The sequence below is a fragment of the Mauremys mutica genome, chromosome 4 (assembly GCF_020497125.1).
Source record: "Mauremys mutica isolate MM-2020 ecotype Southern chromosome 4, ASM2049712v1, whole genome shotgun sequence".
NCBI lineage: Eukaryota > Metazoa > Chordata > Testudines > Geoemydidae > Mauremys > Mauremys mutica.
Window position 1 is genome coordinate 157052188 of NC_059075.1, and position 26134 is coordinate 157078321.

The 26134-nt window shown below is 53.9% G+C and overlaps 1 protein-coding gene across 4 annotated transcripts; it reads right to left on the reverse strand.

The window, feature by feature from the left end:
- On the reverse strand, window positions 1-25833 carry LOC123368475 (nucleolar and coiled-body phosphoprotein 1-like). 4 transcript variants are annotated; one of them, XM_045013299.1, is made up of 5 exons: window positions 25407-25833; window positions 11618-11929; window positions 10973-11326; window positions 1171-1546; window positions 1-1098 (listed from the first exon to the last, which is right to left on the reverse strand). In XM_045013299.1, exons 1-5 carry the CDS (start codon window positions 25831-25833, stop codon window positions 546-548), a joined length of 2022 nt encoding a protein of 673 aa, XP_044869234.1. In that variant the 3' UTR covers window positions 1-545. The 4 variants fall into 4 exon arrangements, with proteins under 4 accessions (XP_044869234.1, XP_044869235.1, XP_044869233.1 ...); XM_045013300.1 differs by having other exon boundaries at window positions 1-984; window positions 1099-1546; XM_045013298.1 differs by having other exon boundaries at window positions 1-968; window positions 1026-1546.
- Between the last annotated feature and the right edge of the window lie 301 nt (window positions 25834-26134).

Below are 26134 nucleotides of genomic sequence, written 5' to 3' on the forward strand. Positions count from 1 at the left end.
GAAAAAGTAAAAGAATCACACCTGCAAAATCAGGCTGGAAGGTAACTTTACAGGGTAAAGAAAAAGATTTAAAACACAGAGGACTCAGCGTCACAGTTACAAAAACAGGACTAAAACTACCTTTGTAGCATAGGAAGCTACAAGTCACAAGCTAAAACTAAAGATAACCTAACACATTTCTTTGCCTTACTTACAGTTTCTGTGGTTTTAGATGGATTATTCCAGGTATATTTTCAGGAGATGTTGTACCTGCCTGGCTTCTTTCCCTGTCTGGAGAGGGAACAAACAACTAACCTTCTCCCCCAGATTTGGAAGTATCTTTGGTTCTTCTGGTCAGGTGCCAACCAGATTATTGACTGTTTAACCCCTTACGGGTGAGGCGATTCAGTTCAGCTGCCAAGGAGGGATTTGATGCCACTGCATACAGAGAGGTTCTTATCCTTCCCTCTATATTTATGACACACGCCATCGGCCGCCCCCGGCTCCCCCAGCATGGCAGCAATGGCCACACGACCTCCCCTGGTGGGCAGCTGGCACAGCCCTGGCTACGCTGTCTGCTCGGAGCTGCCTGGAGAGGCACCTGCTGTCCCATCTACCCCAAATTCTTCCACCCGCTCGGCCCTGTCTGCATCATCTCCCCCGCGTGTGGCACTGGCCTCAGCATTGGGCTCCGGGCCCCCAGCTGGAGGGGCACTGACCACGGCATCTGGTGCCACTTTAGTCACTGGGGTGGTGCTGGCGACCCTGTCTCCTACCACACCGATTGCTGGCCTGGCACCGCCTGGGCCGCCCTCTGCCAGTTCGCTGGTTGTGTCCTCGTCGTCTGCGTCGTCTCCTGCCTTCTCCTTCGCCGACGCGTCGCTGGTTGTGTCCTCGTCGGCTGTGTTGTCTCCTGCCTGCTCCTTTGCTGATGTGTAGCTGCTTGTGCCCCCCTTTGCTGGTGTGGGGCTGGCTGCACCATCCCTGGCCTGTTCCCTTGCTGATGTGTTGCTGGTTGTGCTCTCATCGGCTGTGTTGTCTCCCGCCTGTTCCCTTGCTGATGTGTCGCTGGTTGTGCTCTCATCGGCTGTGTTGTCTCCCGCCTGTTCCTTTGCTGATGTGTCGCTGGTTGTGCCCCTCTTTGCTGGTGTGGGGCCGTCTGCGCCATCCCTGGCCTGTTCCCTTGCTGATGTGTCGCTGGTTGTGCCCCTCTTTGCTGGTGTGGGGCCGTCTGCGCCATCCCTGGCCTGTTCCCTTGCTGATGTGTCGCTGGTTGTGCCCCTCTTTGCTGGTGTGGGGCCGTCTGCACCATCCCTGGCCTGTTCCCTTGCCGGTGTGGCTGGGGCCGTGTCATTCTGTGTCGTTGTGGTGCCTTTGTGTGTGTCATTCTCTGACTTGGTCTCAGCCCCACCATCTCCCCCTGCGTTGCCTTTTGGTGCCGTGTCACCTGCCCTCTCCTCCACCAGTGGGCCAGTCACAGCAGCTGCCCCCGGGCTACTCGCGGGCTCTGCGTCTCGACTCCTGTTCTCAGATGCAGATGGTTTGGTTGGTGCAGAATCTGCACGTCCTAGAAAACAAACCGAGCGGGGGGGTGAGTCGCTGAGGGGGCCCCACGGGGTCACATCCTTCGGCAGAACCGGAGCCCCCGGGTTACCCTGAGACTGGCACGGCCACAGGCTGCCCCCAGGTCCCACAGCCCCTCCCCAGGCCGGCTGGAGGAGTTTGTTTCTGTGGGGCCAGTCGCTGCTGAGAGCCCCCAGCGGGGGAGGGACACGCTCAGGGTCAGGGACGCTGCCAGACTGAAACTACAAACCAGCGTTACCAGCTCCCAGCAAATCCCGTCTCCTGCCCCAGGCTGGGTCCCCGCAGTGTTACCCACCCCGGCTCCGCGGCGCTGCCCCCCGGGAGCCCCTCTGCCACGGCCCAGGCCCCGAGCCCGGCCGGAGCCCAGCTGAGCCCAGTCAGTCACTGTCTGATCAGAGCTTCCAGCTGCCAGTGCTGGGGCCGTTCTCTTCTCCCCACAGCCAGCCGGGCTCCTCCCCCCTTTCCATCCTCCAGGCCGGGCAATGGGCTCACCTGCCCCCCTGAACCCCACGTTCACCCTGCCCCGCTGCTGAGCTCTGTGCCCACACCTGGACAAGGGACCCTTCTGCCCCCACCCCTCTGCTCTCCCGACCCTTCCCCGGCCTCTCCTGAGCGCAGCATCCGCGGGGGCAGCCCAAGGGCCGGGGCCGTATCACGGCGTTTGTCGGGGCAGGCGCGTGACCCTCGCCTCAGGGGTCTCTGCTCTGGGCACTGCGGTGCTTTGGGAGACCCCAGTAGGGAACAGCCAGCAGCACCGGCTCTGCGGCCATGGCAGAGCTGGGCACAGCTGGGAGCATGTGCTTACACGGGGCAGAGGGGGCAGATTGTCACCTAACCTGCCTGCACATGGGCCAGGGCGAGTGATGGGACCAGGGCTAGTGACTCCGGCCCCAGAGCGGGACGGCTGCCGTCACTGCTGGGCGGGACAGTGTCTGCCGGGGGGGCAAGATCTGCCGGGTCTGTGACATGAGCCTGTCCGGCCACTGCAGTACTGAAATGTATCCAGTGCTGGGGGGTCGCACACCGCATAGCTTGTGTCGGCTGGGCTCCTCGCACCCAGCCAGGGGCTCCTCGCATCTCCCCACACACCCCACAAGCGCCCTGGTGCCCCCTTCCACCCCTCTATTTCAGGGACAACCTACCACTGCCCCACATGGCAGGGTTCTGTGTGCTCCCCTGCCCTCCATCTCCCCCTTCCCCCCATACCAGGATCTCTGTGCCCCCGAATTCCCTCCCGCAAGGGGTCCCCATTCTCCTCACCGTGTCAGGGGATCTCTCTCTCTCTCTTTCCCCCATCCCCAAAGTACCTCTCATGCCCCCGGACTGAGAGAGAGGGGTGGGTGGCTGGTGCCCCCACACACACACCTGGAGGAGACTCTGAGGAAGGCAGGAATGAAGCCTGCTCTCTCCTCTCCCTCTGGCTGCCCCTGCTGGCTGAGCATCCGCCCCATGGCTGCCGGCAGGGGGAGCAGCTATTTCTCCCCTGTGGTTGGGGCTCAGCATGTCACACGCTATCGGGAGGACAAGCAGGGGGTGTCGTGTGGCCAGTACCACCCACAGACAGGTGACAGCGGCTCCATGCACCCCCCTGTCCTCTCTTTTGATGTGCCGATCGTCCCCAGATCAGCAGGGTCCTGGCCACCGCTGCGCAGGCCATTCCTGGCAGGTTTGGAATGGCGGGACGTGGTGTTCAGGTGTCACCGCGTTACAGACCGACGGACGCGCAGAGAAGTGCCGGTCAGTGTGGGGCCTCACCACCCCGGCCAGCCAACGTGTGACTGTCTGGGACAGCCCCTAGCTCCGATGGCCACAGAGCTCCAGCCGGGCTCCCCTCCGCAGCCGCTCTAGATTAGCCGGAGCTCAGCAACGCCGACTTGTTCTGGGCGTGTCGGCCTGGAGCGCTCAGCCTGGCTGCTGCTGTTCCTACTGCCCGTTATCCTGCTTCTCAAAGCTGGGAGCTCACCGGCACCCCGGGCACAGACGCTGCCCCGGAGCCGGGCCAGGGCCAGGGGGAGAATCCCGCAGAGGGACGGGCCTGGGGACCACCAACGCCTGCAGTAGCACTTGTGAAAGGCAGCACAGTGTGAGTGCGGATCCCGCTGGGCAGTGCTGGGCGGGCCGGGGGGCAGGAACCCCCTGTGGGCAGAGTGACGGTGACCCCAGGGGGTGGCTGTTCACTCCAAGGAGCGTGTTGATTGGCGTATCCCGGCGGCCGGCGAGCGGCTGTCAGAGGGTGGCAGGGCGCAGGATTCCCCCTGTGCTCAGGGTCTGTTTTCAGGACTGGGGCCCAGCAGCCTGGTTTGGGGTCTGGCTAGGGATCAGAGCTGGGGGAGGCCGTATAGGGCTCGTCTAGCCCATCCTCCTCTCCCTGCCCCACCGGGGCCAGGACAGGAGCGTCCTTACAGCGTCACAGCCCCATTTCCCGGAGCGACAGCTGCTGTGTCCTGGGGTGTGTCTCCTTCCCCGGCTGGGCCAAGGCCTGTGGGGGCTCCGGCTCCAGCTCCTGGGGCTGACAGAAGAGTCCCTTCTCTGGTGCCATGTGGGCAGGGCTGGCTCCGGCAGGGGGACAGGGTTGGGCTGTTCTGGGTGTGCTCATGTTGGAGTCATTAGGCATATCCCTAGATAATTCAGGAGGGTAGAAAACCACAGTATTAATGAAGTCTTTCTGTACTAGGCCTGAATTGAACCAAAGTTATTTTATGCTGGTCTAAGAGTCCCTTTCTGTTAAATTCTAGTTGAATTCCCAAGTTAGAAGTGAGAATGGAATGTGTAACTGTTTCTTATCAGTACAACACGGACAGCAGGAGATAGTAAATAGGGGCCCTACTTGTGTTTCGTTTAGAGAGGAGAGACAGGGTAATAAATCCAGGAGTAAACCAAGCTAACAGCCTTGAAAAGTTACGAGATGAATTGTCTGCTGTCAAGGATGATTTAATTGTTAACTATACAAAGTGCCTATTATATGGGAGGGGACTAGAAGGGAGAAGGGGGGTAAGTGGGCAATGGGGGGTAATGAGGATGCCTTGTTGAAATCATGTATAAGAAGGGACACACAGCTTGTATCTGTGTGTGCAGGATCTGAGATTGTAATATCTCCCTGGCACCTTACTTGAGCTCAAATAAACTTTTTCTGCATTCTCCACCCTGGTGTGATAATTAGTGCGACGCACACCGGGCAACGAACCACTGTTTGCTCCCTCAGGCCTTTTGGGCCGGCAACAGTCTTGGCGTCCCTGGGTGGGCTCGAGGCAAAATTATGCCTTGCCCGGACTCCTCCAATGGCCGGTGGACGACAGTCACTGCCGATGCCAGCGCGCACCGGTGCTTTTACCGGGGGCCTCGGCAGGGACGTGTCAGACCGACCTTGGAAGGCACAACGGTGCAACGCACTCAGATAGTGGAGAAGCAGCTGCGGGCGACGGTGAGGAACCGGTCCTGTGGAAAAGGTAGGAACAGTTCAGTGCTGTTAACCTTTTGTTTGCCTGTTAAGACCTGGGGACGCCCAGTGTCTTCCCATAGGTATGGGGCAGGGATGGAGTACAGGCAGGGCACGGTGTATGCCCCCAGAATGCATTCTAGCAAATTGGAAAGTGTTTGGTTTGGATCCAATGATTAAGGGTAAACTAAAAAGGTTCTGTACAGTTGACTGGCCTCAATATCAACTAGAGAGCCAGGAAAGGTGGCCACCAGAAGGATCACTTAATTACAACATGATCCTTCAATTACTTTTGTTTTGTTAGCGAATGGGTAGCTTCTGAAGCTGTTTGTATAAAGAGCTCTTGTAAAAATCCCCCATCATATGCCCCAGAGCTGCACTGGGAGGAGGATTGTTCATGGGAATAATGGTCTTGGTGTGTGTGTGTGTGTGTATACCAGTGTGAGTGTCTGTTACTGGAAGACGCCCAGATTAACCTGTGAAGCAAATGCTAATGATCAGGAGTAGTCTAACGCAAGCCCAGTAACTAGTGGATCTTTAGGAGATCCGACCCACGGTGGGCTGACTCAGCCTGGCATCGTCCGGCGAGGAAGCTGCCTGGGTCTAGGAATGTGTGAACCTATCTTCCCTCCCCCCCCCTTCCTTTCCGTGTGGGCTACTGACAGTCTGATCATCTCATTGAATGCAATTAGAGTATACGGCGCTGTGTCTCCCAGAGACTAGCCGACGCTCTTTGCTAAAAGGAGATGTAGAAGATTCAGTCATCCTCGTTAATCTCTCCTGTGTGAGTGTCCTGTAGGGAGAGATTCTTAGTTTATGAGCCGCTAGCGCGGACAGGGCCCCCTCTTTGTGTGTGTAAGTGGAAAATGGGGGAAGGGACAGTCTAAACGTTCTACCTCACCCCCTAAGGGTACCCCAGCATAGTACATGTATGTACATTATGGTCCTGAAACCTGCAGGTATTTAGAGAATTGGAATCTTTACACGCGTGAAAATCCATCTAAACAATGTCCATTAGAAGGTATCTTCAATCTAGATAAGATCATATATCTCAGAGGAGCTTTTAATCACCAAAGGAAAAGCCTCTGACACAGTGTGAGCAATTCGTCTAGGAATGGGTTAATTTGAAACTCGGCTAAGCCCAGAGATAAAGAGAGAGCTGCTCTGCGTGTTAGGTCAGACTATGCTAAGTATAAAGAAAAACTTTTAGCCCCGGCTGGCTGTGGGAAAATATAGACAGAGGTAAATTAAAGGTAATCTAAGTTACAGAACTGAGATTGCATTTGCAAAGCTTAACTGTTCAGTGAGATTTAACAGTTTTTGCAATACCAGAGTTGGTATGGCTTGGTGACCTGAACTGGAATCTCTGAAAGAGACACTGCAGGAGATTCCAGGGTGTAAAAGAACAGCTCTCCCAAGAGTGGAAGCATGTTGGAAATACTGGACAAGCTGTATACAGAATAATCTCCCGTCCACCTATTCCCCTTTTCTGAATGTTATATACAGACGTGGTCAGTCTGGATATGTGTGAGTATTAAAGTGGCTTAAGGCTTGGGGAAGCTTTGGGGTTTGGTTATATGGTGTGTTTTATCCTCCCCCAATATCCTGCAGTAGATAAATTGGTAACAGATTTGTTACAGTTTGGTGAGTAATTGAGAATGGGGGAGCCCTATAGAATTTACACCATCTATTTGTTTTACCTTTGTTATGTTGTGTTTCTTTTGTTTGGAACTGTTGGTGTTATATGTTGAGGATTGCATGATTAAAGGTGAGCCTACTCTCAGCTGCAGTAAGTCTGAGCACTAGAAAGGGGTTCTACCCCCAGTTGCAGCAGGACTGGCCAATAGAGTAGTTGGAGAAAAGGAACAAATATGTACTTGATAACTAGAATTGAGCAATTAAGAGCATAGATCATGACCCAGACAGCAACTCAAACCTGCGCTCAGGGTAAGTTGCAGGCTTTGAGACAGGATTTTCAGTTAGAAAAGGAAGCCCTGGTTAAGCAAGTACCAGTCCTTCAGGGACTTGCCAAAATTTAACTATTTGTGCTCAGCATACACCGTAACAGCAGTGTGTTTGCTACAAGAGGAAATTAAATAATTAAACACCAGTGGGCCATGTGTTTTGCCCAGGTGGCAAGCCTCACAAGGGAAGACTCGGGTAGTCTTGTGAGTTAAAATGTTTTAGGGAAAGAACGGTTCAGCTAGAAAAGAAGGATCGGGCCCAGGCAGGCAGGCAGGCAACAGACGGAGAGATTGAAAAACGGGTTGGAAACTTTTGAGGGTCTAGTGGAAGAAAGGAGTAAATAGGTATAAACATGGGGATTTCAAATACCCAGGAGGATACTTGGAATAGTGATTTAAGGCAGAGTGAAAAGTTAACTCCATAGTTGCTGGAGGGAACAGCAGTTGAACTTTGTAAAAATGCTAAAGAGAAAAATTCTTGGTGTTTTTGAAATGTTTGTAAATAAATTCAGGCAAAGAAATTTTTAGATTGCAATCATTTGGTTATAACCCATTTAGTTGAATTATCTAAAAAATGTTTATATAGTGCTATGTAATTGAAATCTTATTAGGTTCTAAAGGCACTATAAGTGATGATGTTTTCTTTCAGTGTTTAAAAGCAGGAGTTAAAAGTACAAAGCAAGTCAGGAAGCATCTGTATTGATGCAAGTTATCTAACTGATAAAGTAGAAGTCACTGAGACCTAAGCTGCCTATGAAACATATATATGAAAATATGGGGTAATTCCCCTGTTTTGCCTGAAATCAACGAAGGTATTTGTATATTTTCAGTGATGATTGATTGCCCAGAAAGGGTAGACCCCTGTTTTTGTCTTTCAGATAATCAGAGAAAACTGATGCTAGCTGAACAGCATTCAACATACCATGCCTTTGATGGCACAGTAAAATTATGTTTTATGTTTTATGTTCTGTCTTGTGGTGTTCGTCTCGTGGCCAAAATTATTTTGTTTATGGGATGGTCTGGATTGGAATACAGATACTTGTTTTGTTCAACTTGGAATACAAAGTGTTTGGATAAATTGGGAAAAATATGGTATACTAAAGCTTAATACATCTCCTTAAGTAAGAGAAAGAGAAATTTTATTGGCCAAATCTTTTAATTGAAAATTGTTAGTAAAACTTGCATACTAATAGTTTTTGGAAGCAAGGACATGGAAAGTTAACCCACTCCCCATATTGTATTTGAATCCTTCTGGCTATCTCAGATTTCTAGCCAGAGGGCTGGGGATGGTGGGAAACTATTGGACTAGAGGCTCTATGAAATAAACTCGTCAAAGTGGGTGTGCTTGTCCTAACTTGTTGTCCCAAAGCTTTGACGAAAGTTATTTTAGTGAAAGGATAGATGTGATAAACTTTAAATAATAAGACTAATGTACTGTATAAAGGCAATGTATATGTGTTCATTGTTAGCAAAAGATGTATAAGTGAAGGCTAAGTTTCCTTTGTAGGTTAAAAGAAGCCAAACAGGACAAAGGAAGAAGAACGAGTTAACTGAGGAAAAATAGCTAACATGCTGAGTTTAAAGATAGGGCATTAGCCCCATTTCAGGACACTGCTCTCAGCTAAGACTTAGCTAACAACCAAGACAAGGGGGGGCTTAAGTGTGCCCACACAGCTGTAAAGTCTGCAAATCGTTGACAGGCACTAATGAAATGTGTTAGGTTTCTTTTTTCACAGGTAAAGATGCACTACACAAAGACCCTAGGAGTCCTGCCACCCTTGGAACCAGGAAACTGGACTGATGTAAAGCTCCACCAGCGAAAGACTGCTTTTGCTCTATGCTGGAAAGACCCTTATTAAGCCCTGCTGACCACCAACAGCGTTGTGCAGTGTCAGAATTCAGGATTTCCTGACCATAAAGGACATTATGAACTGACCCTGGTGTAGAGACCAAGAATTATACACTGGCAGGAAGAAATTTGTGGGACCCCTGTTTGAGACTGTGGTATTGATTAGATTTTGGGGTTTATTCTACAGGCTGCACCCTGTGGTTTGGATAAATCCTTCAGCATGTATTGCTCACAAGGGGCTGCCATTAGATTAGCACAACAGAGAGCCTGGGTTATTTCCTCTGCAAGAAGAGGGAATTGATCAGATCTCTGTGGACTCAGGCCAATAATACAGCAGCCATTTGAAATATTCTTACAAGCTGGGAACATGATAAGAAATTGGGCCAACTAGAAAAGGCCACTAGCCTTATTTTTGTAGCTCAGCTATCCCAAGTACAGGCTAGAGTTGGTGGGTTACATGTCATTTCCACCCTTAGTTCTATGACCCCCAGAAGTTGCTGACAGAGATGGTATTGAAAATCACTGAGACTGGGAAGGTATTGCAGTGGGATCTGGTATATTTAGATGGATCTTGAGCACCAGACTTGGCCCACTGCCCTTACAGACTATCAGGAACCATCTGATCTGTGGTCAGGGGGATGACATACTTGGACACTTTCTGGATGGAAGTATGAACATTCACAGTGCTCCTTCCAGGCATGTGGACCGGTTCGGGTGGGTGTGGGCTTCCACATACCGAATCCTACCGGGTCCATAGGGAGGATGAATGTGGGACTGAATACCCCAGCTCCCTAGAGTTTAATTGTTTTTTTGTCTTCAAAGTATGAGAAAACTCAGCCAAATGTTTGTTGAGTATTCTCAAAGGGGGGGATTGTTGGAGTCATTAGGCATATCCCTAGATAATTCAGGAGGGTAGAAAACCACAGTATTAATGAAGTCTTTCTGTACTAGGCCTGAATTGAACCAAAGTTATTTTATGCTGGTCTAAGAGTCCCTTTCTGTTAAATTCTAGTTGAATTCCCAAGTTAGAAGTGAGAATGGAATGTGTAACTGTTTCTTATCAGTACAACACGGACAGCAGGAGATAGTAAATAGGGGCCCTACTTGTGTTTCGTTTAGAGAGGAGAGACAGGGTAATAAATCCAGGAGTAAACCAAAGTAACAGCCTTGAAAAGTTACGAGATGAATTGTCTGCTGTCAAGGATGATTTAATTGTTAACTATACAAAGTGCCTATTATATGGGAGGGGACTAGAAGGGAGAAGGGGGGTAAGTGGGCAATGGGGGGTAATGAGGATGCCTTGTTGAAATCATGTATAAGAAGGGACACACAGCTTGTATCTGTGTGCAGGATCTGAGATTGTAATATCTCCCTGGCACCTTACTTGAGCTCAAATAAACTTTTTCTGCATTCTCCACCCTGGTGTGATAATTAGTGCGACGCACACCGGGCAACGAACCACTGTTTGCTGCCTCAGGCCTTTTGGGCCGGCAACACTCAGGACGCCTGTTTCCCGACAGGTTAGTTATGAGGCCACCTGGTCCCTGTTGGTGATGCTGACTGGGTGTTTATCCAGCACCCTTCACTCTCCAGCCGGGTCCCTGAGCCCTGCCACAACTGGGCTCTCTGGGACGGACTCTGCAGCGGGTGAGTCTGGCTGGCAGCAGACTCCTGTCCCCGGGGGATCCTGGCCCCATCATGCCAGCGTTAGGGTCCCTGCTCCTCCCGATCTCCCACTGACCCACACGAGGGGTGACAAGGGGTGACATGGGCACCATGCGCTGACACTTGGGGTTCACCCACCCTCTCCTGCCCGTGCTCCTGGCACAGCTCCCTGAACCAAAGGGGGCGCTGTGCTCACTCTGCCTGAAAATCTGCCCAGAACAACAGCCCCAGCCACGTTAGCAAGGAGCCGACCTGGACTCGGGATGAGGCCGAGCTGGGATTTGCAGCAGCTCTGGAGAATCCTTGTGCTCCTAAGCTGGGAAACCGAGTCAGGGGCCTCAGTGCTGGGTACAGGTGTCCGAGGCCCCGTAATGTGAGCTCATCGGCAGTGTGGCGTAGCCCGTAATGAGTCTCCTCCCTGGGTGGAGGGTCTCAAGCACCCCAATGAAGAGTTCCTGGGACTGAAGGGTGGGAAATTTACAGCTAGACACTGACCTGTCACCTGGAGCTCCCGGCTGCGTCTCTCCAGGGGGGTCCCTAGGGCGACGTGTCCCACCCGGCAGACGTACTCGGCCCCCTGGTCTCTCTGCACCGAGGGGGTGAAGCTGAGTCTCGTCTCCTGCTGGAAGCTTTTCCCGTCCTGTGTGTGGGGAGCTCCGGGCTCGATTCTGTACTCGGCAGAGCCCTGCAGGGGAACAGCAGCCCTGGCCCCCCTGTCCCTCCGGAGCCAGGTCACTCTCAGCTCCCCGGGGAAATGCCCCACCATGCGGCAGCTCAGGGTGATTTCCTCCCCCGCCGTCACTGACTCGGGTTGGGAGATTTCCGACACCTTCGGGGGCCGCAGGAGACCTGGGGAATGAAACATCCAGAGACAGTTACAGGCCCCGCAAGGGGGAGACGGGGCCTGGCGGGGGCTGCTCCCCCCTCCCTTCAGACAGGAGAGATCTGACCCCTCAGTGGGGCTGGTACCCCATAAAATCACCCCCGTGTGTGACACTGTTACACCCCGACCCATCGGCGTCTCCAGCCGGAAAAGGGGATGAGGAATATTAGCTCCCAAAGCTCATTCATCCCTCAGGGACCCCGCGGGGGGCAGCGACTCCTGCTCATTCCCCGTCCAACCCCAGGGAGCCCCCTCACCTGTGTCCCCGGCTCTGATCTCTCTTTTGATCAGGAGCTCTCGGGGGCTTTGCTGAACAAACACTCGGACTCTGAGCTCCGGATGGTTCAGTTCCCGGCTGGGGATTCTCCAGACGCTGGTAGCACTGAACGTGAGATCCGGGTTCTCGTTGATTTCTGGGGTCTCGTCTCTCCATCTCTCTGCCCCATCACAGCTCCACTCGATGAGGTGAATCCCCCTGGGGTAAAAGTTCTGGATCTGGACAGCAAACGGCACCTCCTCTGGGGGCTCCCACTGCGGTAACACCTGGATCCCGGACACCTGCGGCCGGGCTGGGAGGACAGCAGGAGCGTCAGTAAGAGCAGGGGCTGGTACATAGGCATGCGTATGGGGTGTGCCGGGTGTGCCCAGGCACACCCTAGTGCAGGGGTTGGCAAGCTCGTCCCGCCCGGCCCACCTGAGCTCCTGGCCTGGAAGGCTCCCCCTGGCCCCGCCCCAGCCTTCCCCCATCCCCCAGAGCCTTGGCACGTCGCGACCAGGAGTGGCCCTGGACAGCGCTTCAGCGGCGTGGTTCCAGCGGGACCTGAGCTCCTGCCGCTCAGAGCCGCGTGGTAAGGAGGTGGGGCTGCGAGCTCCAGCGGGCCGAGCAGCAGGAGCTCCTGGACACGGTGCGCTGAGGCTCCGGGAGAGGGGGGAGGCGGGGGTAAGCAGCATGGTAAGGGGGCTGGGGATGGGGGGGCTGGATAAGGGGCAGGGAGTCCCGGGGACAGTCAGAGGACAGGGAGCGGGGAGGGGGGTTGGATGGGGCAGAGGTTCAGGGGGGCAGTCAGGGGACAGGGAATGGGGGGTTGGATTGTGGGAGTCCCAGGGGTCTTTCAGGAGGTGGTGGGGTGGATAGGGGTTGGGGCAGTCAGGGGACGGAGGGGTTGGGGTGGGGTGGGGTCCCGGGGCGGTGGTTGGGGGACTTGGGGGGGGGCAGATAAGGGGACAAGGAGCAGGATGCGTCGGGGATTCTGAGGGGGCAGTTGGGGGTCAGAGAGGGGGCAGGGCCCGGCTGTTCGGGGAGGCCCAGCCTTCCCTACCTGGCCCTTCATACAATTTTGGAACCTCGATGTGCCCTCGGGCCAAAAAGTTTGCCCACCCCTGCCCTAATGTCTCAAAAAAAAGTGGCTTTGCGTTTTAGTTTAATCGCATGATACGCTCTATATAGAAAGCCCGTGTTCGCTCGCAGCGTGCGCCCCACCACCGTGGCACTGCATCACCATCAGTCCTCCCCTCCCCTCCGAATACTATTCTAGAAAATTCTTTGGCCTATATAAGCAGCAGCGTCAGGCATGCCCAGCGCAGTGTCTACAGTGTTTGTAATCTTTGTCGCGTGTACTCTACTGAAATAGCATAACAAGCCTGTGGCTTTGCGTTTTAATTCAATCATATGATACCCCTTTTCATTTTAAAATATGGCTCGGTTCGTTGTTAAGATAAGAAAAGGAGCAGACAAGCTGTTCATGTGAAAGAGCCTTTTCAAAACTAGCACATGTAAAAAACAAACTGAGAAGTACAATGTCCCAACAGCACCTCGACTCACTCATGATTTTGTACATTGAACAAGAATTGTCTTTGTCAGTTAATTACAATTATGTGATTGAGGAATTTAAGTCCATAACACCTGGTGAGCGACGTCTCATTCTCTAGGACAAGAAGATGAAGAAACCTTAATCTGTTTTGGTCAATTTGGGTTAGCTCATTATCTGGTTAAAGATAAAGATCATGAAAATTGACTGTATCTTTGTATACGCCTGGTTATCACTACAGCAAAAATTTGGTATTTTGTGTCTCATTTTTTAAGTAAAATTTAGTTGTTAATTTAAAAAAAAATAAGTTAAGTTTTAGTTTCTTTAGTTTGTTTAATTAATAAAAACAATGTCCTTTATGATTGAGTAGTCAATAAATGTTTGCATTTAAAAAAATACTAATAAAATTCCCTGGGTGCACACCCTCATGAAATGTTATGCGCAAGCTTATGGGCTGGTAAAGGGGAGAGTTTAACGCGTCTCTCCAGAGAACTGACTCCGGCGCCGCTGGGAAAGGGGGTGGGTGGGGACAGACAGGGCTGATCTCACACGAGACGCCCATGTCCCGGGTCTAGTATTAAATCCCACGCACCGAACAAGGAAGCACCAGGACTGGTCCAGGAATCCCCCAGGGCTCGTAATGTGCTTGTAATGGCCGAGCCGCGGGGGGCCTGCTGACTGTAGCTCGGTGTAGTGAGTCGGCCTGGCTCCTGGCCGCACCAGAGAGAGAGGAACCAGAACAACCACCTCAGTGGGCGGAGCCATCACCACCTGTCCCCGCCCCCCGGAAGTCAAGGGGCGGGACAGGAAGTATAAAGGCCCGGCCCCAACGCTCAGTTGGAGCCCGGCGGCCGGAGAGGACAGACGCTCCTGCCCGAGCTCCTGCTAGACCGAGCCTTCCCCGAGCCAGGTATCCGGAGGTGGACGGACCGAGCCTTCCCCGAGCCAGGTACCCGGAGGAGGACTGGCCGAGCCTTCCCTGAGCCAGGTATCTGGAAGAGGACTGGCCGAGCCTGCCCCGAGCTCGGTACCCCGAGGAGCTGTTGGAGCATCCCCCCGACCCAAGTCCGGAGGAGCAGCCCGAGCTAGCCGGCTCCCAGCACGGCGAGGAGCCCATGGTGTGGGACCCAGTGCCCGACCCCAGAGACGAGCAGGTACCCGAGGAGGGGGAGATGGAGTGTAGCCCGGGGGTAGCCGACCCCTGTCAGGCTGAGGGCACTGACACGCCCATGTCAGTGTGTTGCGGTCAGGACCCCACTGACCAGCGGCAGTGATAGCCGCTACTAGGGCCCCGGGCTGGGACACAGTGGAGTGGGTGGGCCTGTGTCCCCCCTGCCACCCCACTCACGGGTGGCAGACTCCTCCTCCTACCAGCGTTCAGGCAGAGAAGCCTGCACTTACCTGCTGTGGCTCAGCGCCTGACACAAGGGCCTGAGCCCCCTGTATTGTGGTGACTACTCAGCTCCTGCTACAAGGACCTGAGCCTTGGACTTTTGTTTATTGCCCCGCCCTGACTAAGGGCCTGGGCTTCAGGAACTATTGCTGTAGCTCAGCTCCTGCTACAAGGACCTGAGCCCTGGACTAATGCTGTCTGCTCAGCCCTGACTGAGGGCTTGGAGCTTAAATCACTAACTCGGTCTGCTCAGCCCCTGCTTGAGGGTCTGGGCTAGAACTCCTGGTTGTTGCCCCGCCCTGACTGAGGGCTTGGAGCTTAAACCTCTGACTCTGATTACTCAGCTCCTGCTGTAAGGATCTGGGCTAGAACTGCTGTTTGTTGCCACACCCTGGCTGAGGGCCCGGGCTTACCTTATTGACTTTGTTATTGCTCAGCTCCTGCCACAAGGACCTGAGCCCTGAACTATTGCGGTAGCTCAGCTCCTGCTGCAAGGACCTGGGCCCCTTGAACTATTGTTTGTTGCCCCGCCCTGACTGAGGGCCTGGGCTTTCTGACTGTGTTATTGCTCAGCTCCTGCTGTAAGGACCTGAGCCCCTTGAACTATTGTTTGCTGCCCCGCCCTGACGGAGGGCCTGGGTTTATCTCAATGACTCTGTGTGCTCAGCCCCGGACTGAGGGTCTGAGCTTAGAACTGTTATTTGCTGCCCCGCCCTGACTGAGGGCGTGGGCCTTATTGACTGCTTGCCTTTTGTTCAGCCCGCCTGAGGGGCGGAACCCCTGGACCTTCGGAGACTGATAACAAACTTAGGCCGTGTAGTGAGTCGGCCTGGCTCCCTGGCACACCTGAGAGGGCCGAGCCCCTGCACCGGACTGTTACACTCGGCTACCCACTGTGAGGAGGGGATCACCAGCTGGCCCTTAAATGCCAGGGAATCCTTCCCTCCTTGCCCCATGCTGTTGTGGGCAAGCACAGAATCGTAGACTATCAGGGTTGGAAGGGACCTCAGGAGGGACCTACTCCAACCCCCTGCTCAAAGCAGGGCCAACCCCAACTAAATCATCCCAGCCAGGGCTTTGTCAAGCTGGGCGTGTCATAAACATACAGCTGAGAGTAGCGTCAAATCCCTCCTGAGCAGCTGCACTGAATCTTTACCTGGAAGGGGTTAAGAAGCTCAAAGAACCTGGTTGGCACCTGACCAAAAGGGCCAATGAGGAAAGAAGATACTTTCAAATGGGGGGGGGAGGGGGGAGTTTTTGTTTGTTGCTCTCTTTGTTTGTTCCCCCTCCGGATGCAGAGTGGGACCAGGCAGGTAAAACATCTCCGGAAAACATACCTGAAATGAGCAGCTAAGATTACAACAATTGAAAGTAAAGCAAGGGAAGGCGTTAGATTATCTTTTGTTTTAGCCTGTGAATTTTCCCTGTGCTAAGAGGTAATTTCATTCCTGTTTTGTAACTGGGAAGCAGAGTCAGAGGGGAGTCCTCTGTGTTTTAAATCTTGTTCTTTACCCTGTAAAGTTACCTTCCAGCCTGATTTTGCAGGTGTGATTCTCTTACTTTTTTATAAATAAAATTCTTCTTTTAAGAACCTGATTGATTTTCAGTGTCCTAAAAACCAAAGGGTTTGGTCTGTGCTCAGACTGTAACCAATTGGTTAGTATATTATTCTCAAGCCTCCCCAGGAAGGGGGTGAAGGGGCTTGGGGGGATATTTTGGGGGCATAGGGCTCCAAGGGGCCCCTCCCTGAATTTTTGTGTAAATCACTTGGTGGTGGCAGCAATACCATCCAAGGACAAGGGAAGGAATTTGTGCCTTGGAGAAGTTTTAAACCGAAGCTGGTGGAATATAAACTTAGGAGGTCTTTCATGTGGGTCCCCACATCTGTACTCCAGAGTTCAGAATGGGAAGGGAACCCTGAAAGGGCCTTAAAAACCTAGAAGGAAGGAGATTTCACCACCTCCCTAGGGAACCCATTCCAGTGCTTCACCACCCTACTAGTGAAATAGTGTTTCCTAATATCCAACCTAAGAACATAAGAACGGCCGTACCGGGTCAGACCAAAGGTCCATCCAGCCCAGTATCCTGTCTGCCGACAGTGGCCAATGCCAGGTGCCCCAGAGGGAGTGAACCTAACAGGCAATGATCAGTGATCTCTCTCCTGCCATCCATCTCCACCCTCTGACGAACAGAGGCTAGGGACACCATTCCTTACCCAGCCTGGCTAATAGTCATTAATGGGCTTAACCTCCATGAATTTTCTTTTTTAAACCCTGTTATAGTCCTAGCCTTCACAACCTCCTCAGGTAAGGAGTTCCACAAGTTGACTGTGCGCTGCGTGAAGAAGAACTTCCTTTTATTTGTTTTAAACCTGCTGCCTATTAATTTCATTTGGTGACCCCTAGTTCTTGTATTATGGGAACAAGTAAATAATTTTTCCTTATTCACTTCCTCCCCACATCACTCATGATTTTATAGACCTCTATCATATCCCCCCTTAGTCTCCTCTTTTCCAAGCTGAAGAGTCCTAGCCTCTTTAATCTTTCCTCGTATGGGACCCTCTCTAAACCCCTAATCATTTTAGTTGCCCTTCTCTGAAACTTTTCTAGTGCCACTATATCTTTTTTGAGATGAGGAGACCACATCTGCACACAGTATTCGAGATGTGGGCGTACCATCGATTTATATAAGGGCAATAAGATATTCTCTGTCTTATTCTCTATTCCCCTTTTTAATGATTCTGAAACCTAGACCTCCCTGACTGCAGCTTGAGACCATTGCTCCTTGTTCTGTCATCTGCCACCACTGAGAACAGTCTAGATCCATCCTCTTTGGAACCCTTCTTCCGGTAGTTGAAGGCTGCTATCAAATACCCCCTCTCTCTTCTCTTCTGCAGACTAAATAACCCCAGTTCCCTCAGCCTCTCCTTGTAAGTCATGTGACCCAGCCCCATGATCATTTCCGTTGCCCTCCACTGTGCTGGACTCTCTCCAATTTTGTCCACATCCTTTCTATGGCGGGGGGGGGGGCAAAACTGGACGCAATTCTCCAGATGTGGCCTCACCAGTGCCAAATAGAGGGTAACAATCACTTCCCTTGATCTGCTGGCAGTGCTCCTACTCATACAGCCAAATATACTGTTGGCCTTCTTGGCCACACGGGCACACTGTTGACTCATATTCAGCTTCTCGTCCACTGTACCCCCCAGGTCCTTTTCTGCAGAACTGCTGCTTAGCCAGATGGTCCCCAGCCTGTAACAGTGAATGGGATTCTTCCATTCTAAGTGCAGGACTCTGCACTTGTCCTTGTTGAACCTCATCAGATTTCTTCTGGCCAAATCCTCCAATTTGTTGAGGTCACTCTGTATCCTATCCCTACCCTCCAGCATATCTACCACTCCTCCCATCTTAGTGTCATCTGTGAACTTGCTGAGGGTGCAATTCATTCCGTCATCCAGATAATTAATGAAGATGTTGAACAAAACCGGCCCCAGGACCGACCCTTGGGACACTCCGCTTGATACCGGCTGCCAACTAGACATGGAGCCATTGATCACTACGTTGAGCCCGATGATCTAGCCAGCTTTCTATCCACCTTATAGTCCAATCATCCAGCCCATTCTTCTTTAACTTGCTGGCAAGAATACTGTGGCAGATGGTATCAAAAGCTTTGCTAAAGTCAAGGAATAACACGTCCACTGCTTTCCCCATATCCACAGACCCAGTTATCTCCTCATAGAAGGCTATTAGGTTAGTCAGGCATGACTTGCCCTTGGTGAATCCAGGCTGACTGTTCCTGATCACTTTCCTCTCCTCCAAGTGCTTCAGAATGCTCCATGATTTTGCTGGGGACTGAAGTGAGGCTGACCGGTCTGCAGTTCCCCGGGTTCTCTTTCTTCCCTTTTTTAAAGATGGGCACTACAGTAGCCTTTTTCCAGTCGTCCGGGACCTCCCCCGATCGCCATGAGTTTTCAGAGATAATGGCCAAGGGCTCTGCAATCATATCCACCAACTCCTTTAGCACCCTCGGATGCAGCGCATCCGGCCCCATGGACTTGTGCACATCCAGCTTTCCTAAATAGTCCTTAACCTGCTCTTTCTCCACAGAGGGGTGCTCACCTCCTCCCCATACTGTGGTGCCCAGTGCAGCTGTCTGGGAGCTGACCTGGTCTGTGAAGACTGAGGCAAAAAAAGCATTGAGTACTTCAGCTTTCTCCACATCCTCTGTCACTAGGTTCCCTCCCTCATTCAGCAAGGGGCCCACACTTTCCTTGACTTTCTTCTTGTTGCTAACGTACCTGTAGAAACCCTTCTTGTTACCCTTCACATGCCTTGCTGGGTGCAACTCCAATTGTGCCTTGGCCTTCCTGATTACACCCCTGCATGCTCAAGGAATATTTTTATACTCCTCCCTAGTCAGCTGTCCAAGTTTCAACTTCCTGTAAGCTTCTTTTTTGTGTTTAAGCTCACCAAAGGTTTCACTGTTAAGCCAAGCTGGTCGCCTGCCATATTTACTATTCTTTGTGTACGTTGGCATGGTTTGTTCCTGCAACCTCAAAAAGGCTTCTTTAAAATACAGCCAGCTCTCCTGGACTCCCTGCCCCCTCATATTAGCCTCCCAGGGGATCCTGCCCATCACTTCCCTGCCTGGCCCCTGGGGGCGCACTCGGCGCCCCCCCGCTGTGGCCACACGGCTATTGTCAGGCAGTAGCTGGAGCAGACTGAGTGCGTGTCTGTCGACCCGGGCTGAGCACGGTGCTTCCCAGCGGCTGGGCACACCCAGTGGTGAGCTGCAGCCGGTTCACGCGAACCGGTTGTTAAATTTAGAAACCCTTTTAGAACCGGTTGTAAAGGGCTTTTAAATTTAACAAAAGCTCCAGCAGCTCCCTGCCCTGCCCCCAGCCCCAGCTCACCTGGCTCCAGCTCTGCCTCTGCCTCCTCCTCTGAAGACTCCCCCTCCGGGCTTCCTGCCAATCAGCTGTTAGCGCGGGAAGCCTGGGAGGGCTGAGAAGGAAGCAGCAGCTTCCTGTAGGTGAGCTGGGCCGGGGGGGGGGCACGAGGAGGGCTCTAGGCGCCGCACGCCCCCGGCTCCGACCCCAACCAGGCGGCGCGGCTCCGGGCCGGCCCCCAACCCCGACTGTGGCCAGGCGGCGCAGCTCCAGGCCGGCCCCCGGCTCTGACCCCGAATCCAGCCGGGCGGCGCAGCTCCGGGCTGGCCCCCGGCTCTGACCCCGAATCCAGCCGGGCGGCGCAGCTCCAGGCCGGCCCCCGGCTCTGACCCCGAATCCAGCCGGGCGGCGCAGCTCCAGGCCGGCCCCCGGCTCCGACCCCGAATCCAGCCGGGCGGCGCAGCTCCAGGCCGGCCCCCAGCTCCGACCCCGAATCCAGCCGGGCGGCGTGGCTCCGGGCCGTCCCCCGGCTCTGACCTCGACTCCGGCCGGCCGGGCGGCGCGGCTCCGGGCCGGCCCCCGACGCCGACCCGGACCCCGACACTGGCTGGCCAGGCGGCGTGGCTCCGGGCCGGACGCCGACCTGGACCCCAACTCCGGGCCCGCCAGCAACTGTGGCCCCCAGCTCTGGGCTGGGCCCCAGCCCCCGGTCCCCGACTCTGGTCCGATCCTCAACTCTGGCCTGACCAGTGGCTCCGGGCCGGCCCCTAGTCCCGACTGCAGGCCAGCCCCCGATTTCGGGCAGGCCAGTGGCTCTGGCCCAGCCCCCAACTCCAGCCCAGCGCCCGTGGCTCCCAGCCATGGCTCTGGGGGGCATGGCCCCCATCTCCAGGCAGCGCGGTAAGGGGGGCAGGGAGCAGCGAGAGGGTGTTGGATAGAGGGCCGGGGGTGGATTAGTGTCAGGACTGGGGGCGGTCAGAGGGCAGGGAACAGGGGAATTGAATGGGGGCAAGGGTCCTGGGGGGGCAGTCAGGAAGGACCAGGGGTTGGATGGGGCGGTGGGAGGCAGTCAGGGGCAGGGGTTCCAGGGGCAGTCAGGACAGAGAGAAGGGGTGGTAGGATGGGGCAGGGGTCCGGGGGGCAGTCAAGAATAAGAGGAGGGGTTGGATGGGGCGGCAGGGGGCAGTTAGGGGACAGGGAAGGGGGGTAGATAGGGCAGGAGTCCCGGGGGCAGGGGGGTCACCACCCCCTCATGGGGTGAGGAGGAGGAGGGAACCAGTTGTTAATATTTTGGCAGCTCATCACTGGGCACACCCCTTCCAGGCCCCAGGCACCTCAGCGACGGCTCAGAGCTGCCCCAAACCTTGGCGCTTCCTGGCTTTGCAGGGTTCATGCTGGGAATGGGATGGGGGGGGATCACATGTGACCAGCCTTCCCATCCGTTAAACCCGGTGACGAGTTGTTCACGGATGTTTCTGTGTCGAACACAGCGACTGGAGGGGGGGTCGGAAGTGGGGAACAGGAGCGTCCCCTCCCCTGAGTCACTGGGATGAGTGGGAATATGGAAGGCAGTGGGGACGGAGGAGATGCAGGACAAAAAGAAGCTAATGGTGTTGGGGGGGGTGTCAGTGTGTCGGTCTTTACCCCTAACTCCACCCAGCGGTGCCGGCCTTGTGCCGGTGAGGGGAGCCCATCCAGTGCTGCGTCTGGTCCCTACGCCCGCCACAGCCCCATGGAGCAGATGAGCCCTGGTTTCCAGCCAAGGAGCACGGGGGGGGCTCTTCTGAGAGGGCAGCCTGGCTACTGCTGTATGGAAACCATGGGAGAGGGCAGCCAGCTTTGGTAGGGGCAGCCTCATTGTCATGTGGTCGGCCATCTTTCCTGAGGGCAGCCAGTAGATTCAGTGCCATTGGAACAACAGGGGACAGCAGCCATCTTTACTGTGGGCGGCCTGGCCTGTGGAAAAGGGGCCGTCTCTGCTGAGGTTTGAGTAGCTTCAACCCCAGGAGGTGGCGTCAGTCCCACGGCGCGGTGTGGGGAGCAGCAGCTCCCCCGGGCAAGGGCCAGTTGTGCCCATAGAGCAAGGACTGGAAACAGCCATTAATCACTTTGCTTAATTACAGTCTAATGTCTTCAAACAGAATCGTAGAACTGGAAGGGACCTCGAGAGGTCGTCTAGTCCAGTCCCCTGCACTCGTGGCAGGACTAAGTATTATCTAGACCATCCCTGACAGGGGTTTGTCCAGCCTGCTCTTAAAAATCCCCAGTGATGGAGATTCCACAACCTCCCCAGGCAATTTATTCCAGTGTTTAACCAGCCTGACATTTAGGGAGTTTTTCCGAATGTCCAACCTAAGCCTCCCTTGCTGCAATTTAAGCCCATTGCTTCTTGTCCTTTCATCAGAGGTTAAGAAGAGCAATTTTTCTCCCTTCTCCTTTTAACAACCTTGTATGTACTTGAAAACTGTTCTCATGTCCCCTTCTCAGTCTTCTCTTCGACAGACTAAACAAACCCAGTTCTTTCAGCCTTCCCTCATAGGTCATGTTTTCCAGACCTTGAATAATTTTTTTTCCTCTTCTCTGGACTCTCTCCAATTTGTCCACATCTTTCCTGAAATGTGGTGCCCAGAACTGGACACAACACTCTATCTGAGGCCTAATCAGCATGGAATAGAGTGGAACAATTACTTATCGTGTCTTGCTTACAACTGTGACGAAGTGGGGGATTTTCTTGAGGTTTTTTTCGTGTTTTTCCAGTGGGTGCATGCACAGGGGGTGGGACTCAGTGTCCCCGGGTGTTACTGGTTTAACAAGGTGAGGGGAGAGGGAGTTTATTGGGACACAGGACCGGAGAGGGACTCGAGACCCCGGCCAATGGCCTGGAGGATGGAGACCCCAGCAACTGGTGACCTAGCGACACGGAGACCCAGCTCAGGAGTCGCAGCCAGTTCCGGCCCATGGGAAGTCAATGGGCTGCGGGGAGAGGACCCCGGTGACCTGACCAGCCGGTTCCAGCCATAGGGGCTAGAGGAGGGCTGAGAGGAGAGGAGACCCAGACAACCCTGTTTACCTGGAGAGAAGACAAAGGACAGAGGTGGAGCTTGGGGCTGGTGATCTCAGATGCCCAGCTGGGAAGCAGGGGAGCTCGGGGCTGGAGGGGGGGGGGCAGGCAGAGCCCCCCTGGCTGCAGGGGGACTGGGATGTGCTGGGCTGGGGGAGGCCAGGCCTGAGGCCCTGAGAGTTTCCTGTGCTGGGTTCAACTCTCAATAAACCCTCCTGTTTTATGCTGGCTGAGAGTTGCTCCGGGCTAGGGAATGGGGTTGCATCGTCCCCTTCGGGGGTGAGGAGGCCCAGGGGGTCCAGAGCGAGGGGACTCCCTGGGGGGCCCACGGCAGAGACAGACGTGCTGAGGCTCAGGGAGGTGCGGCTCCAGGAGGTGGAGAGGCCTAGTCCCGAGAGAAAGTGGACCCCCGGGAAAAGGGCTGTCTCACTGGAAGGGGCACCCACCACAGACCACATGGGGCCAAGAGTGGGCACGATCTGTGAGTCCGTGAAAACAACACTCCTGCTAATACATCCCACAATCATGTTTGCTTTTTTTTGCAGCAGCGTCACACAGTTGACTCATATTTAGCTTGTGATCCACTCTGACCCCCAGATCCCTTTCCGTAGTTCTCCTTCCTAGGCAGCCATTGCCCATTGTGTGTGTGCAACTGACTGTTCCTTCCTGAGGGGAGCACTTCACATTTGTCCTGATTGAATTTCATCCTATTGACTTCAGGCCATTTCTCCAGTTTGTCCTAGATCATTTTGAATTTTAATCCTATCCCCCAAAGCACTTGCAACCCCTCCCAGCTTGGTATCGTCTGCAAACTTCGTAAGTATACTCTCTATGCCATTATCTAAATCATTGATGAAGATATTGAACAGAACCGGACCCAGAACCGATCCCTGCGGGACCCCACTCGTTATGCCCTTCCAGCATGGCTGTGAGTCACTGCTAACTACTCTCTGGGAACAGTTTTCCGACCAGTTTTGCACCCACCTAATTGTAGCCCCATCTAGGTTGTATTTCCCTAGTTTGTTTATGAGAAGGTCATGCGAGACAGAATCAAAAGCCTTACTAAAGTCAAGATATACCACGTCTACCACTTCCCCCCTATCCACAAGGCTTGTTACCCTCTCAAAGAAAGCTATCAGGTTGGTTTGACACGATTTGTTCTTGACAAATCCATGCTGACTGTTACTTATCACCTTATTATCTTCTAAGTGTTTCCAAATTGATTGCTTAATTATTTGCGCCATTCTCTGTCCAGGTACAGAAGTTAAGCTGGCTAGTCTGTAATTCCCTGGGTTGTCCGTATTCCCTTTTTAGAGATGGGCACTAGATTCTTCCTTTTCCAGTCCTCTGGAATCATAGAATCATAGAATATCAGGGCTGGATTCACCACCCTCCTAGTGAAATAGTGTTTCCTAATATCCAACCTCCCCTACTGCAACTTGAGACCATTGCTCCTTGTTCTGTCATCAGGTACCACTGAGACCAGCCAAGCTCCATCCTCTTTGGAACCCCCTTCAGGTAGTTGAAAGCAGCTATCAAATCCCCCCTCATTCTTCTCTTCTGCAGGCTAAACAATCCCAGTTCCCTCAGCCTCTCCTCATAAGTCATGTGCTCCAGCCCCCTCATCATTTTTGTTGCCCTCCGCTGGACTCTTTCCAATTTCTCCACATCCTTCTTGTAGTGTGGGGCCCAAAACTGGACACAGTCTCCAGATGAGGCCTCACCAATGACCAATAGAGGGGAATGATCACGTCCCTCGATCTGCTGGCAATGCCCCTACTTATACAGCCCAAAATGCCGTTAGCCTTCTTGGCAACAAGGGCACCTGCTGACTCATATCCAGCTTCTCGTCCACTGTAACCCCCAGGTCCTTTTCTGCAGAACTGCTGCCCAGCCATTCGGTCCCTAGTCTGTAGCAGTGAATGGGATTCTTCTGTCCTAAGTGCAGGACTCTGCACTTGTCCTTGTTGAATCTCCTCAGGTTTCTTTTAGCCCAATCCTCTAATTTGTCTAGGTCCCTCTGTATCCTATCCCTACCCTCCAGCATATCTACCACTCCTCCCAGTTTAGTGTCATTTACAAATTTGCTGAGGGTGCAGTCCACACCATCCTCCAGATCATTAATGAAGATATTGAACAAAACCGGCCCCAGGACTGACCCTTGGGGCACTTCGCTTGATACAGTCTGCCAACTAGACATGGAGCCGTTGATCACTACCCGTTGAGCCCGGTGATCTAGCCAGCTCTCTATCCACCTTATAGTCCATGCATCCAGCCCATACTTCTTTAACTTGCTAAGCACTGGGATGGGTTCCCTAGGGAGGGGGTGGAATCTCCTTCCTTAGAGGTTTTTAAGGTCAGGCTTGACAAAGCCCTGGCTGGGATGATTTAGTTGGAGATTGGTCCTGCTTTGAGCAGGGGGTTGGACTAGATACCTCCTGAGGTCCCTTCCAAACCTGATATTCTATGATTCATTCCCATTCCCGTACCAGATCCCAGATTTAGCTGAAATTCCCTAGACAATTCCTGCTTTGCCCTCAGACCCTGGGCTGCGAGTCTGGGGAGGACACACTGTTCTCCTGCGAAATCATGAGGGGGAGTCCCTGCCTTAAGTGGGAAACTGAACCCAGTTTAACCAGAGGGGCTGCTGCACCCGCCCATCAATTCTCTGCAGACCTGACACCCTCTTTCCCCAGCGCTGGGGGAACCTGCAAGCAGCCAACGGGCAAGTCCCCAAACGATCCAGGAACCGCCCCACGTGCTGGGAACCGGCCGGAGGAGGCTCAGCCCAAAGCGACGCTTCCTCTGGACGCTCCAAGAGCCTGAGAGCAGAGACCTCCTCAGCCACAACAACCCCAGCGTCAGCGCGGCGCTGCCCTGTCCCGCTCGCTCGTACCTCGCAGCTCCAGCGGCCCAGTGGATTTTCCTTCAGGCTCCTGCAGGGTTTGATGTTCCACAGAACACCGGTACTCTGCCCCGTCGTCCTCGGGCAGCACGGGGGTGAGGCGGAGCTGGGACGTCACGCTGTAGGATTTCCTGTCTGGCGCGGCTGTGGGGTCTGGGGTGACAATCTTGTGGGTGTCCAGGTTGTTTAAGCACCTGAACTCCGACTCTCCCCTTCCCCGTCGGTACCAGGTCACGCTCAGCTCCTTGGGGTAGAACCTGGATATTTGGCAGCTCAGTGTGACCTGCTCCCCGGGGGCCAGGACCTGCGGCCGGGAGATCTCGCGAAGAACTGGAGCTTGTGGTGGCTCTAGAACGTGTGGAAATCGCACGTCATAGTTACAGCACCTGGCGATCTGACACACGCCCCCCGTCACCATCTGGTCTGACCTGGCTCTGTGTCCCCAGCAGCCTCTGCCAGGCCCTCCCCTCACCCAGCGAGAGCTCCCCTGAGCGACCCCTGTGACACCCACAGCCTCAGGGGTGCTGCGGTTATCCAGGAGAGGGTCAGGAGTCAGTGTGGGGCCACTACTGCCCTGCTGCTGGGGGTGAGGTGAGCGGCAGTAGGCTGTTATCCTCTGTGTGGATCAGGCACTACAGGGGGATGACACAGGCGCTGACTCTTTTCCCAGTGGATGCTCCACCCACACTCCGCCCCAAGGCCCCACCCTCACTCCGCCT

Excerpts from the sequence above, each read along its gene's own strand:
- LOC123368475 (XM_045013297.1), bottom strand. The coding sequence starts at position 25,833 with ATGGTGACGGGGGGCGTGTGTCAGATCGCCAGGTGCTGTAACTATGAC. Across the intron at positions 11,930-25,406 it reads TGGGCCGCTGGAGCTGCGAG|CCCGGCCGCAGGTGTCCGGG; the intron begins GTACGAGCGAGC and ends CTGTCCTCCCAG. Across the intron at positions 1,547-10,972 it reads CCGGGAGCTCCAGGTGACAG|GACGTGCAGATTCTGCACCA; the intron begins GTCAGTGTCTAG and ends TTTGTTTTCTAG.